Source organism: Ostrea edulis, chromosome 2 (assembly GCF_947568905.1).
Source record: "Ostrea edulis chromosome 2, xbOstEdul1.1, whole genome shotgun sequence".
Taxonomy (NCBI): domain Eukaryota; kingdom Metazoa; phylum Mollusca; class Bivalvia; order Ostreida; family Ostreidae; genus Ostrea; species Ostrea edulis.
This window is the reverse complement of record NC_079165.1, coordinates 101,126,523-101,142,000: the sequence shown is the minus strand read 5'-3', so window position 1 is coordinate 101,142,000 and position 15,478 is coordinate 101,126,523. Positions and strand designations below refer to the sequence as shown.

Here is a 15,478-nt window from a genome sequence, read left to right as displayed (position 1 = left end):
GCTCTGCCAAGAATTGTAGCTTTTATCCAGTTATCATCTTCTGAACCCATCTTGTATTGAATGCTGTCATGTGCTTTCAGTGCAATATTGCTTTGAATTAGTGAAACTGGACTGTGATTTATTTTGCTTTCCATCAGGTATTCAGAGACTGCACTCTTTGCTTTTCTTGGTTGTTGTGTCTTCTCAATATTTTCAGAATCTGTAACTTTCTCTTCTGTTTGTATACAATTTTCTGATAGTTTTTGTAGTCTATTGGGCGACACTCGGAGAAAAACTCCACCATGACGTATAAAAACAACCTTGCCATCTTGAAACACAACTTTACCTGGTCCAAGCCATCTATCTCTGCCCTCACGTTTGTAGTATACCATATCTCCATTTTCATAAAATTGTTCAGCTGCTCTCACTTTGTTCAACAATGCTCGCCTAATTCTTTCATCAGCTTCTGCCTCTATATAAGCTCGTTTGGTGCTGTGCAACAAATTAAGGTGTTTAGCAAATGTCTCGCTCAATGTACAACCCTCAAGTGCTGGCAATTTGTCTGTCATGATGTTGGGGAGGTTGGGATTCCACCCAAACACAAGCTGGTGACTACTAAAACCATTCCACATCTGCAATACATTCCTTGCCATGTTTGCCCAGCATAACAGACTCTGCTCACTCACATCCCTGTAGTCATGCTCTAGTTTTGTCAACATCATGTCAGTTACAGAGTGCACTCTTTCACACAATCCATTTTGAAATGGACTTTCACCTGCAAATGTATGCACCTTTACATTCAAAATGGATGCCACTTCTCGAGTTTTTTCCGAGTTGAACTCCCCTCCATTATCTGTCATGACACCAAATATTCCTATCCAATGAGACATGATTTTATCGATGACATCAGTTGCCTTTTTCCTCTGGATAAAAACAGACACTGTATATCTGGACCACATGTCAATCATGTGCAAAATCCACTTTCCTCTCCAGTACTTCAGGTCCATAGCCACCTTTTCATTAAAGTGGGATGCCATTGGAAATGAAACAACAGGCCGTGATGGTGTTCTAGCATAGGTCTTGCATACATCACACTTCTGCTCAATATTTTCAATATCCTGGCCGAAGTTGTCTCGCCAAGCTCCTGCATCCTTCAAAAGTGATACCAGTCGTTTCTTTGGTGGGTGGGCAAATTGTCGGTGCAGTTTTAGAAGAGTTAAATACCTTTTCTTAGGGTCTATCTCATCGATCCTGACTGAACAAACTTCCTCAACTGGTATCATTTCTGCCTTATCTATGGGAACACAATAATGTCCAGAAGAGGTCAAATTAAGGTTCATTGTTTTTCCTAGGATCTCTGCTGTGTCATCTTCTAAGTTCAGCTTCACGCCAGCAGTTTTCATAGCTGTTCTTGACAACAGTAATGGAATGTCTGAATTAACAACATCAGTTGTTATCGTAACATCTTTCCCGGCTATACGAGCTGGAATTGCATATTCTCCCTCAGATTTAAGATGAGTTCCCCCTCCAAACTTGAAGATTCTTCTGCCCTCCATTTTCTTAATCCTATTCTTGTCTAGTTCATCAAGCAAATCGATGTATGTGTTGATCCATGTACTTCCACACACTGTACTGCTGCAGGCACTGTCTAGAACTGCACAGTTCCTGGCATCCATTCCCAAGTGCCTTATCTCTTTTGGTTGGTTTCCTGTAAACAGCACAAATTCTTCTTCTTCAGCTGAACATGTGTTTACTTTCGCCATGTTTTCCCAACTGTGAGGACAAGCTGCCATCATATGTCTAAATGACCCACAAGATTTGCATGTCATTACATTTCCATCTGGTCCAGATGGATTCATGCTCTTTTTAATGCCTGAACTGCCTATACGCGATTGCCCACCTTGCTGACGGTATGAACCTCTACTCTGGCCACTATGAAATCCTCTCCCTCGCGTCTGCTCATTTCTTCCAGCTCCTCTGTTAAATTTGTTACCCTTCATTGGCATTCTCGCATATCCAGCTGCCATCAGTGCTTCCTCATTCTCTGCCAGGAATGCCGGTTCAAGTTTAATGGATACTGATGTAGTGGGTGCGTTTCCACAAGTTTCACCTTTGAATTTTTTCAGGGATTTCTTAGCTTCTTCATAAAGAGTTTCTTTATTCTCAAAATTCATTCCAGTTAATACAATCATTCTTTCCTCTTTGCTTATCAGTGATCTTCTGAGTAACTTGAAGGCTAAAATCTCAGAGGGTAACTTCATGTTTTTCTTTTCGATTTTTCTGTATTTGGCATCAAAAATGGATATGTATTCATTAATAGACTGTCCATCAGACCTTTTAAAGTCTTCAAAATCTTCAAATTTCTCTAAGCTATCTGCTAAGTCATCTTTCGCTAAATGTTTGTCCAAAAATTCAATCAAGGTATTCAAACCTGTTTCTTCCTTAAGATCCTCCAAGTTCAGCTGATCAAACACTTTTTCTCGTATCCTGGACTCATCATTTTCAGGAAGGGACAAGGCTATAGCAACTCCCTGTTTCTTCTTATCTAACTCTGTGACCTCTTTCCATGCTAACAATTCTTGCTTGTACAATTCATAAGTTTTCACTTTGGGGTCATAAGAGGGGGGGTTGATTTTTGTTGACATTCTTATTTTCTTAGTCCACGAAGTTTTGCACTTTTTCACATTCACTGAATTCTTACTGAATAGTTCTTAAATGTCACACTTCCTTACACTGTTTTTGACACTATGATACACTAATTTCCTTTCAACCAGACTCTGCTACCATTGTTAGACCATGCTTTATTCAGTATCACTTGAAACACTCTGTCTAACTTCCAATATGAAGAGCTCCCTTAGGGGGAGATAAACAATATGAAGAGCTCCCTTAGGGGGAGATAAAGTATCCATTACAAGAGTTACTTCTCTTTCCATATAACATACATGTAAACTATTTGGTAAATAAGCAATCACTACCTATATTTACATCTTAGGTTTGATGTGGCCATGACACAAGCAAGGATTGAACTCACAACCTCCCTGTTACAAAGCGAATACTCTACCACTGAGCTACTGCTACCAGGGACCATGAATTTCACATTTTTGGTAGAAGTTTCCACGATCAATATGACTATGCACCTGGTGTGATTAGTAAAGAAGACTTTTTATTGATTATCCTATATTCAGAGGTTTCAAATCCTACTCCAAAGGTTCCAAAAGGGCTGAGACAATGACCTTCAAAATTTGTGTTTCCATACCCCAAAAGATTTTGGTGAAATTGGCTATGTAGTTTCTGAGAAGTCAAAATTGTTCAACAGCAGATGAGAACTGGCAGCAACAGGTCACCTGAGTGACCCATGTGACCTACTGCATTATGAAACAGTACCCCTATTGCATCCCTCACTGGTTTCAAATTCTCATTGTTGATCAGTTTGGATAAAAAACATACATGTGAAATGTTGAATGACTAATAAACAAGAGATGTTTGTAAAACACATATGACCCCCCCCCCCCCTCCCCCATGGTGCAAAATTGAAAAGGGTTATACACACACATCATTTAATTGATAGTAGCATCATCAATTCAAAATATTGAGCAAACAATATCTTCCTATGTCAAGAGTGGATTGACAATGTGACCTAAAAATCAATAGGGGTCATCTACTCCTTATGCTGTACCAGTGTACCAAGTTTGGTGTCTATCAAGTAAATAATTCTTTAAAATATAGGAGACAATATACTACTATGCCCAGTTCAACCACTGACCTTTGACTATGTGACCTCAAAATCAATAGGGGTCATCTTCTCCTGAAGATATACCAGTGTACCAAGTTTGATGTCTGTCAAGCAAAGGGTTCTCAAGATATCAAATGGACAGTATATTCCTATGTCCAGTTTAACCTTTGACCATGTGACCTCAAAATCAATAAGGGTCATCTTCTCTTGAAGATGTATCAGTGTATCAAGTTTAATGTCTATCAAACAAAGGGTTCTCAAGATATTGAGTGGACATTATATTTCTATGTCTAGAGTAAATTGACCCTTGACCTTTTGACCTGAAAAACAATAGGGGTCCTCTTCTACTCATAACCAACCCTCATATGAAATATCATTATCATCAAGTGAATGGTTCTCAAGATATTGAGTGGACAACATGTGGTCTACCGACCGACTGACAGGTGCAAACCAATATGCCCCTCTTCTTTGAAGGGGGGCATAAATAATAAATTTATCCACTCAGATTTTACAGCAAGTAAAATATATCTCAGTTGGGCGGACAGTCAAATTAATTACAACAAGCTCCTAGTAAGTAAACCATGTTAATCTGAGATGCCATGTGCAATCATGAAAGTTGAAAAATGTGTTTAAGATTACCTCATTCAGCCACAGAACTGGATAGTAGATGTGATCAATATTAGCTGTGTCTCTAAAAGCAGCAGTAAAGAAATCTTAAATGTTATTGTACTACCATATGGAACACCCATATTATATACAAACATATAATTGCATGAGTAGTCAAAATAAAATTTTGAAAAATAATTATGATTTACAGAAGTGGCCATTGTTGCATTCTAAAATATATGTATGATCTCAATACATGATTAAGAAATGGTCAATATGAATTTTTATTTAACTGACAGTTGTCTCCCATTTCACATACAAAATTCAATGTTTCAAAATAAAATTGATAAAATATGACTTTGTACCATAGCTTTGCAGAGACTGTTATTTGTTATCATAGCTTTGTAGACTGTCATTTTGTACTATAGCTTTGTAGACTGTTATTTTGTACTATAGCTTTGTAGAATGTTATTTTGTACTAGAGCTTTGTAGACTGTTATTTTGTACTATAGCTTTGTAGAATGTTATTCTGTACTATAGGTTTGTAGACTGTCATTTTGTACTATAGCTTTGTAGACTGTTATTTTGTACTATAGCTTTGTAGAATGTTATTTTGTACTAGAGCTTTGTAGACTGTCATTTTGTACTATAGATTTGTAGACTGTTATTTTGTACTATAGCTTTGTAGACTGTTATTTGTTATCATAGCTTTGTAGACTGTCATTTTGTACTATAGCTTTGTAGACTGTTATTTGTTATCATAGCTTTGTAGACTGTTATTTTGTACTATAGCTTTGTAGACTGTTATTTGTTATCATAGCTTTGTAGACTGTTATTTTGTACTATAGCTTTGTAGACTGTCATTTTGTGCCATAACTTTGTAGAATGTCATTTTGTACTATAGGTTTGTAGAATGTTAGTCTGTACTATAGCTTTGTAGACTGTCATTTTGTACTATAGCTTTGTAGACTGTTATTTGTTATCATAGCTTTGTAGACTGTTATTTTGTACTATAGCTTTGTAGACTGTCATTTTGTGCCATAACTTTGTAGAATGTCATTTTGTACTATAGGTTTGTAGAATGTTAGTCTGTACTATAGCTTTGTAGACTGTTATTTTGTATGATAGATTTGTAGAATGTCATTTTGTACTATAGCTTTGTAGAATGTCATTTTGTACCTGATATGAGACACATTCCGTATGTACACATTTAACTGGAGTCTTTTCTGTGCATTCATTACCACTCCAGTCATCTAGAAAATAAAAAAAACATCAAATTGATTATTATCAAGTGTGTATGTACAGATTTAAATTCAAACCTTGCTATTTTCATGGTTTTTTGTCTACATCCATTTTTAGGGTTCTACAAAGCTAGGGTTGTGTTTAGTTCATTCTATGACAGTGAAACTTCAAATGCTGCAAAAATAAAGCCTGTATCATCTATTAACAAAATTTATTCAGTGGTATACTTTTGGGTGACAGAATGAAAAAAAAATTGTAATTCACTTCTATTGTAAATATTGTAAATGAATGGTGATCATTTCTACTGTAAATGAATGGTGCTCACTTCTCCTGTAAACACTGTAAATGAATGGTGCTCACTTCTACTGTAAAGGAATGGTTGTCACATCTACTGTAAATACTGTAAATGAATGGTGATCACTTCTCCTGTAAATACTGTAAATGAATAATAATCACTTCTAATGTAAATATTGTAAATGAATGGTGCTCACTTCTACTGTAAATACTGTAAATGAATGGTGCTCACATCTACTGTAAATAATGTAAATGAATGGTGATCACTTCTCCTGTAAATACTGTAAATGAATAATAATCACTTCTACTGTAAATACTGTAAATAAATGGTCATTCCTTCTAATGTAAATAAATGGTAATCACGTCTACTGTAAATACTGTAAATGAATGGTGATCACTTCTACTGTAAATATTGTAAATGAATGGTGATCACTTCTCCTGTAAATACTGTAAATGAATGGTGATCACTTCTAATGTAAATGAATGGGATCACTTCTAAAGTAAATACTGTAAATGAATGGTAGTCACTTCTCCTGTAAACACTGTAAATGAATGGTGATCATTTCTACTGTAAATACTGTAAATGAATGGGATCACTTCTAAAGTAAATACTGTAAATGAATGGTGATCACTTCTAATGTAAATATTGTAAATGAATGGTGATCACTTCTAATGTAAATATTGTAAATGAATGGTGATCACTTCTAATGTAAATATTGTAAATGAATGGTGATCATTTCTACTGTAAATACTGTAAATGAATGGGATCACTTCTAAAGTAAATACTGTAAATGAATGGTGATCACTTCTAATGTAAATATTGTAAATGAATGGTAATCACTTCTAATGTAAATATTGTAAATGACTGGTGGTCATTTCTACTGTAAATACTGTAAATGAATGGTGATCACTTCTAATGTAAATATTGTAAATGACTGGTGATCATTTCTACTGTAAATACTGTAAATCAATGGTGATCACTTCTTCTGTATATACTGTAGACTGGTAAATGAATGCTGTGTATCAAACTTACAGGTTCTACATCCAGAACAGTTCCATGCATGTTTGGATCGGCAGATAATCCAATGACTTGGTCCTGCACCAACTTCTTGTCAGCAGCTAGGAAGTGCGGCTGGGACATGATGATTGGTGCTCCTGTAAAATATGAAGCCTATGGACATTAATGATCACCTAAATATTCACATTTTTTAGTCTTCAGAAATCATTTTGTTACCTGCATACTTTTTATACTTCTCCATTTTTATACTTTATACTAGATTATATTTATATGTGTGTGTGTATATATATATATATCACCCCAAAGTGAGATGGTCATGCCAAAATGCAATGGTCTGAGCCAAACCCCAATGATGAACCACACTCATGCGCCATATGTGATGGTCTGACATACCAAAGTGTGATGGTGTGCTGGCCCAGTGGTTCTTGAGAAGAAGTTTTTTTAAAGATTTTCCCTATACATGTATATTTGCATGTATAACTTTGATCCCCTATTGTAGCCTACACTACCTGTGGGGGCCATGGTTCTAACAAACTTTCTCTTTTCTGACCCAGTGGTTCTTGAGAAGATTTTCCCTATATATTCCCATGTAAAACTTTGATCCCCTATATGTACGACAGAAAATAACAAAAGAAACTTGAGACAACAATATGACTTCTTTCGGAAAAATTGTTCTCCCCTGTAGGTCTTTTCTTTTGTTACCCTGAATTGTCTCCCCTATAGGTCTTTTCTTTTGTTACTCTGAATTGTTCTCCCCTAAATGTCTTTTCATTTGTTACCCTGAATTGATCCTTAGCCCTGTGGTTCTGGAGAATAAGTTGAAAATGTTAAGTTTACAGACGGAGGGTTGACAAAAAGTGATCAGGGAGAGCTCAGGTGAGCTATACATATAGTCTGACAATATATGTTATTAAGCTGACAGATGATAAATCATAGTCCGAGTAGTCCAGCCTAAAGGTGGATGTATTCTTATCACAAGAGCAAGGACTCATGCACTTATCTAGTTGTAAGCAAACTGTATTCATTACATGAACTAGTTAACTGAGGAACAGTTCAGACTCTATACAAGTATGCATTGTGGTACACCTGCACTAATCAGCTTTAATCAATCAATGATTTGTCTTTCTCTATCAAACCTGAGAAGACCTACCTTGTCTGCAGTTACTGATTTTTGTTTACATTGAACACCTCTATCTTGTACGTCTTGATAATTTTTTATTTGAACAGTAGTTTATTCATGTATATACAGTAAATACATACATAAATATGATTGGGCAGCAAGCACTGCCACAGGGCCTATATAAGCTCTAGCTCTCCATTGGTCACAGGTCAGTTATAACAACAAATAGCAAATTGATTGGAAAAAAAGAAATAGATTAAAATTAAAAGACTCAGAAATAAGCTTAGCTGTACAAGTACGTATGTCTGATGTTACAGATTTTGTCTACAATGACTAACACTGAGGACATCAACCTTGTCTGCAGTTACTGATTTTGTCTGCAGTTACTGATTTTGTCAGCAGTTACTGATTTTTGTCTGCTGTTAGTATTCTTGTTTACAAAGACTCACATTGAGAATATCTCCTTGTCTGTCTTTACTGACACAGACACTTATTTTGTCTACACATGTGATATCGATGACCCTCACCTTGTCTGTCTTTACTGACACAGACACTTATTTTGTCTACACATGTGATATCGATGACCCTCACCTTGTCTGTCTTTACTGACATAGACACTTATTTTGTCTACACATGTGATATCGATGACCCTCACCTTGTCTGTCTTTACTGACATAGACACTTATTTTGTCTACACATGTGATATCGATGACCCTCACCTTGTCTACAGGAGCTGACGTTGAGGAGTCCAGAAGGGAGACATTGCCCTGCAGGGGTACAGAATCCCTCGTTATCGGGGTTCAGCTTATGGTTGAGAAACACTTCGGGTGGAACAGCAAACCTCATCAGATCAATGCCTTTCAACGTTACTGCTTTCTGATATACGGTGTATATAGATCTACAAATGTTGTGAGTGGATCAATTTTTATCCATGTATACTGATCAAAAAGAAAAGTATTGTGCAATTTCATATTCATTTTAAGGGTGACGGACCTAATTCGTTTCTACAATAGAGATTTTATTCAAATTATGAGATAAGGTAAAGCATGCATTAATGAGTTAAAATCAATGAAAAAACCAAATGAAAATCGTATTTGATTTTCAGCGGGGGGGGGGGGGGGGGGGGGGCGTTTCAAAAGTTGGCTATGAAGTAGTCGTAATTGCAAAGGAAATATAGGGAAATTTCCAATGTGCAATATAAAAGTTAAAAAAATTAAAAACAATTCTACAATGGAGTTTTATACCAAATTAAAGAATGATTTTAAAAAGACAATAGGCTTACTAATTATAAGAAAAAAAGTATGGGTCATCGGCAATTCTTTTTCAGGGGAGCATGTTAAAGGATGATTTTTGGCCAGTTTTCAAGGAAAATGTCATTAAATAAGAAATGGATAGGTTTTCTACTTGTAGTTTCATACTTTTCCTTTATACTAAATAATCATATGGATTAGGAAAAAGTTCACCAATCATATGTAAACACCGAGTCATTGCATAATATTCCAGGGGTGGTGTCAAAATATGTAATGTATGAACTGTCACAAATTCAATAAATCCGATATAGAGCTCAGTATGCAGCTTAAGACAACAGATTTGTATATAGTGTAGGTCTATATGTAATGTGCACATTTTGTTTTCATTTTCATAATCTTCCAACCTTTCTAAATAAATTCAAAAAGTTCAAATGTTTGAATAAAAGCATACATATTTTATATTGGTACAAGACTTATCGGACATTTTCAAGATAGGATCTAACATGTACTTCAAGTGTCATCTTCATCTATAAGATTTTTCTGATGAACACTCTAAGAAACAAAATTGACTTTTAGGAATTCTGACATTTCTTGTACTTGTATTGAATGTAAATGCATATATACATGTTTTTGTAATATGGTGGTACATGTTGATTGGCAATTGCAATCTCAGACGCATTATTCTACCTGAATGTATTTTTCTCTATATCAAAAGATAATGATAAGCCGACTATTTTCGCCAAAATGTATGTATCTCTGCCGTGTGATCGGTTCTGTGCTCAGATCTGCGCTAGGATGATAGTCTTCAAACTATATATTCAACGGCAGCATCGATTTTCCGCGCAATTCGGCATGGTGACGTCAAATACAAAGCCCAGTGGCGTATTCAACGTCACAACTATAGCAGCTGTTCCCAACATTATGACGGAACGATTTGGGTTTTTTTGTCGGAAGAGGAATGTATTCTGCTTTGGTATAATAATAAAATATCTATCCAATGGGTAGGGGAGATAGCGTGTTTATTGTCAGCCGCGACAGAAACCACCCGGGTCCCCATCCCTGCCACTGTTCTTCGGTTGTTGTTGATTGATACGGCTTTAGTCATTATTTCTTTGTCGTTTTAATGAATGGTTGAAAGATTTCAAAATATAATTCTACCCTCTTTTCCGCAGTTGGTTGTAAATAGATATTATCGTCGGTTTTTAAGTAATACGCTTCTGGTGCATGCCGTAAATCGTTAATTGTTTATAGAGTAATACAGTAATTACTATTAATAAGAATATTCATGATGTAAACTATATTCAGAAGTAAAATTTTAATAACAAGAGTCTACATTTTTTTTACTTCGTTGTGCATACGTATGACAGTTTGATTCATGGCATATGCACAGGAGGTTGTAAAAACACGGACAATTACGGAATCCCAGAAATTACACATAAAACACGAAAGAATCACGGACAGATTTTTGAAAGTCACGGATTCACAGATACAAAAGTTACGTAGGTCTGTCGTCCTTAAGGCATGAAAAATACTAGATAATTGATTTATTAATAACACAAAAATGATGTAAATGCTGGGTTAATAACTACTAATGATAATTACAGTCATTATCAGTTCAAGGTCATCCAAGTTCAAATCTAGTGTGCCCCCCATGAGCACCGATAACTGACAACGCCTTCCCATGGATGCAATTTAAGTCTCTAAAAAACTGTCTTAGGATGTTTTTCCACTCTAAGTACAGAGCTTGGGCCAGTTGTTGCAGAGTCTGAGGCTGTGGTTGACTTTGACAGATGCGCCTGTCTAGTTTATCCTAGGCATGTTTGATAGGGTTGAAATCTGGTGATTTAGATGACCAACGTGTTAGATGAGCAGTACATATATGTGGTCTGGCGTTGTCATGTTGGAATACTGCTCCGGGATGCTGCATTATTAGAACCAAATGTTTCTGTATGACTTCATCAATATACCATTGAACCATCAAAGTAACCTGTATGTGAACCCATGCTTTCCTGCTTGTATAGGATATTGCTGCCCACATCATAGCACTACCCCCTCCAAACCAGTTGGGGTCATGGATGCAGAATGTGCAAAACATTCAGTTTGGCGCCTATACACTCTGGGTCTACCATCAGACCTCTGCAGCAAAAATCGATATTCATCACTGAATCAAACAGTCTGCCAGGGTTGCAGAGTCTCAGACTAATGAAGTCCGTTCTGGCAATGTTGCTGAGTCTCAGATTAATGAAGTCCGTTCTGGCAATGTTGCAGAGTCTCAGACTAATGAAGTCCGTTCTGGCAATGTTGCTGAGTCTCAGACTAATGAAGTCCGTTCTGGCAATGTTGCTGAGTCTCAGACTAATGAAGTCCGTTCTGGCAATGTTGCTGAGTCTCAGACTAATGAAGTCCGTTCTGGCAATGTTGCAGAGTCTCAGACTAATGAAGTCCGTTCTGGCAATGTTGCTGAGTCGGATCAATACCACGGACAGGTTTACACACTCTAATTCCAGCATCCTGTAGTCAATAACAAACAGTCTGATCGGATATTCTACAAATCCCAGGAATGGAAGATGCTGTAGATGATGCTATTGTGAATCGTTGACAAAGATGATGCAAGGAGATGAAGTGATCTGTGCTGTTGATGTCACGCGTGGTCTGCCTGCTCTATGACAATCATTTGTTGAACCATGCTGTTGATATCTGCTCCAAAGGCAAGATACAGTGCTTTGTACAACATTGAAATCTCTTACAACTGCAAATTGTGGTACAACTACCTCCAGTCAGAGTCAGTCGTCAAATTGCCTTGTTGCGTTAAGCATCATTCAGACACGGCATTTCTCAAGAAGAGGTTACAATTAAAGACAATACAATCAAGTATTGAGAACCCATGCATTGATAGACTACTGGTGCCTGAATCACGTGCATTAGGAACAACAATCTCAAGTTAGAGACAGATTTTAGGATTTTATGAAAACATGTTTTATTGTCCTCAAATTCTACAGCATATCTAATTAGTGAACTATGCATTAGATGAACAATTGGTAATACGGCAATTCATTCTAGATCCCAAACATGTATGGAAAAAAAAACATATTAAAAGATTCAGCGAAAAATTACTACTATGCTCTCTTATGCGTTTCTTTTTTTGATCAGTGTATGTCTAGAGAGTGGGTGTGTTCATTTGACCAGTGTATGTCTAGAGAGTGGGTGTGTTCATTTGACCAGTGTATGTCTAGAGAGTGGGTGTGTTCATTTTCAAATACAATGTTTCAGAATTTACCTGCAAATATCTGATGAAAATATGTACAATGTCTTTCCTTTATCTTCAAATGGTGGAAAAATTGTCCCATCTACAAATACAAAAGAACAATTAATAAACAGAGTACTGAAAACATCCTTTAAAGTTATTTCCCTTTGTTTGTGGATCATTTAAAAACTGAGGAGTGGGGACTTTTCACTCTGGTTTGAGTCTCTTTAAACCTTTGATTTGAAGAACAATTTACAAGGTAAGACCATATAAGACATTTTGATGCAGGGACCCTTAAACTACAACACTTTAGTAAACAAGCACAAACAAATAATACAAACAAATGTAAACAAATTAGATTACAAGCACAAATAAGTAGACTAACACTTTAAAATATGTAACATCTGTTTAAACAACGCACATTGCTGTAGATTCCTTATTTTACGTTAGGACTTAATACGGTGAAATTGATTACTCGTAAACCTCACATCAGGTGAACATGAATTCTTGTCGTCTGTTACCTTAGCAACAGAAAATTAAAAGCGAGTAATTCTATTTTGCGAATGATGCATCTCGAGTAATTACGCAATAATAAATTCCTTGCATCTATTCAATAGCAGTCTACAGTATGTAACAAACACACCGACAGACAAACACACACATTTACAAACACACCAACAGACAAACACACACATTAACAAACACACACATTAACAAACACACCAACAGACAAACACACACATTAACAAACACACACATTAACAAACACACACATTAACAAACACACACATTAACAAACACACCGACAGACAAACACACACATTAACAAACACACACATTAACAAACACACCAACAGACAAACACACACATTAACAAACACACACATTAACAAACACACACATTAACAAACACACACATTAACAAACACACCAACAGACAAACACACACATTAACAAACACACCGACAGACAAACACACACATTAACAAACACACACATTAACAAACACACACATTAACAAACACAACAACAGACAAACACACACATTAACAAACACACTGACAGACAAACACACACATTTACAAACACACACATTAACAAACACACACATTAACAAACACACACATTAACAAACACACTGACAGACAAACACACACATTAACAAACACACACATTAACAAACACACACATTAACAAACACACCGACAGACAAACACACACATTAACAAACACACACATTAACAAACACACCAACAGACAAACACACACATTAACAAACACACACATTAACAAACACACACATTAACAAACACACTGACAGACAAACACACACATTAACAAACACACACATTAACAAACACACACATTAACAAACACACACATTAACAAACACACCAACAGACAAACACACACATTAACAAACACACTGACAGACAAACACACACATTAACAAACACACACATTAACAAACACACCGACAGACAAACACACACATTAACAAACACACACATTAACAAACACACACATTAACAAACACACACATTAACAAACACACCGACAGACAAACACACACATTAACAAACACACCAACAGACAAACACACCGACAGACAAACACACACATTAACAAACACACCAACAGACAAACACACACATTAACAAACACACACATTAACAAACACACCAACAGACAAACACACACATTAACAAACACACCAACAGACAAACACACACATTAACAAACACACCGACAGACAAACACACACATTAACAAACACACCAACAGACAAACACACACATTAACAAACACACCAACATACAAACACACACATTAACAAACACACACATTAACAAACACACACATTAACAAACACACACATTAACAAACACACCGACAGACAAACACACACATTAACAAACACACCAACAGACAAACACACACATTAACAAACACACACATTAACAAACACACACATTAACAAACACACACATTAACAAACACACCAACAGACAAACACACACATTAACAAACACACCAACAGACAAACACACACATTAACAAACACACACATTAACAAACACACACATTAACAAACACACACATTAACAAACACACCGACAGACAAACACACACATTAACAAACACACACATTAACAAACACACACATTAACAAACACACCAACAGACAAACACACACATTAACAAACAAAGTTTTACATATACAAAAAACTGAATGAAAAGCACATCCCTTTTGACAGACATAGTAATACATGAATTTGTAGTGAAACACTTATTGTTTTAAAACTTGATCTAACTCTTTATAAATAGGAAAATTTTACTTTGACTATACATGGAGTTTCTGTGATATCTGATAATTCAATACAATAAAAATCTTGACCATAAGGCAATTTGCCTGTTTCAAATATTTTCAACCTTATCACTCTTCTTTCTGCAAACTTATGTGTAGGACACTTGTAGTATAATTGGTAGTATGCATCTGTAGATGCAACATCAATGGACATGTGGTAAATTTGGGGAAGACCTCATCCTGGGATTGAAGCAAACACCAGGGGTATACATAAAGTTCTTCTGACTTTGTAAGGGTAAACTAAAACATTTACCTGATCCATTTATCATATTGCAAGAAGGTGTCGTCCAGTATGGAAGAGAACTGTAAATTATTTTAAAAAGTGTGTAAGAATTGTACAGCATTATATATCAAAGTCTAAAATAGGTCAAAAATGGAACAGCATCACATGTTTGAAATAAGGAAATGTATATTTCTTGATTATAAACAATAAAGGAATTGATCCGAATTCTAAGATTTAAACATACGTTTGTTTATTCCACCGTTGAATTAAACCAAAATTATCTGATGACTTCGTTCCAGAGAATATAGTATACAGCCCATCATCTGATCCATTTTGCTAAATACAAACAAAACATCGTGATAAATCAAATTATACTGCCATATAGCAGTAACAAAGGAGTT

At 35.9% G+C, this 15,478-nt stretch overlaps 1 protein-coding gene across 1 annotated transcript in view; it reads right to left on the bottom strand.

The window, feature by feature from the left end:
* The window catches only part of LOC125681789 (cytoplasmic FMR1-interacting protein 2-like), a 70,729-nt gene that overhangs the window by 8,858 nt on the left and 46,393 nt on the right, over window positions 1–15,478 (bottom strand). The window contains exons 33-39 of the mRNA XM_048922006.2: window positions 15,322–15,413; window positions 15,108–15,157; window positions 12,520–12,589; window positions 8,712–8,890; window positions 6,888–7,009; window positions 5,498–5,571; window positions 4,352–4,403 (exon numbers count right to left, since the gene is read on the bottom strand). Coding sequence (XP_048777963.2) covers window positions 4,352–4,403; window positions 5,498–5,571; window positions 6,888–7,009; window positions 8,712–8,890; window positions 12,520–12,589; window positions 15,108–15,157; window positions 15,322–15,413 — 639 coding nt within the window. The remainder of the gene's footprint in view (window positions 1–4,351; window positions 4,404–5,497; window positions 5,572–6,887; window positions 7,010–8,711; window positions 8,891–12,519; window positions 12,590–15,107; window positions 15,158–15,321; window positions 15,414–15,478) is intronic.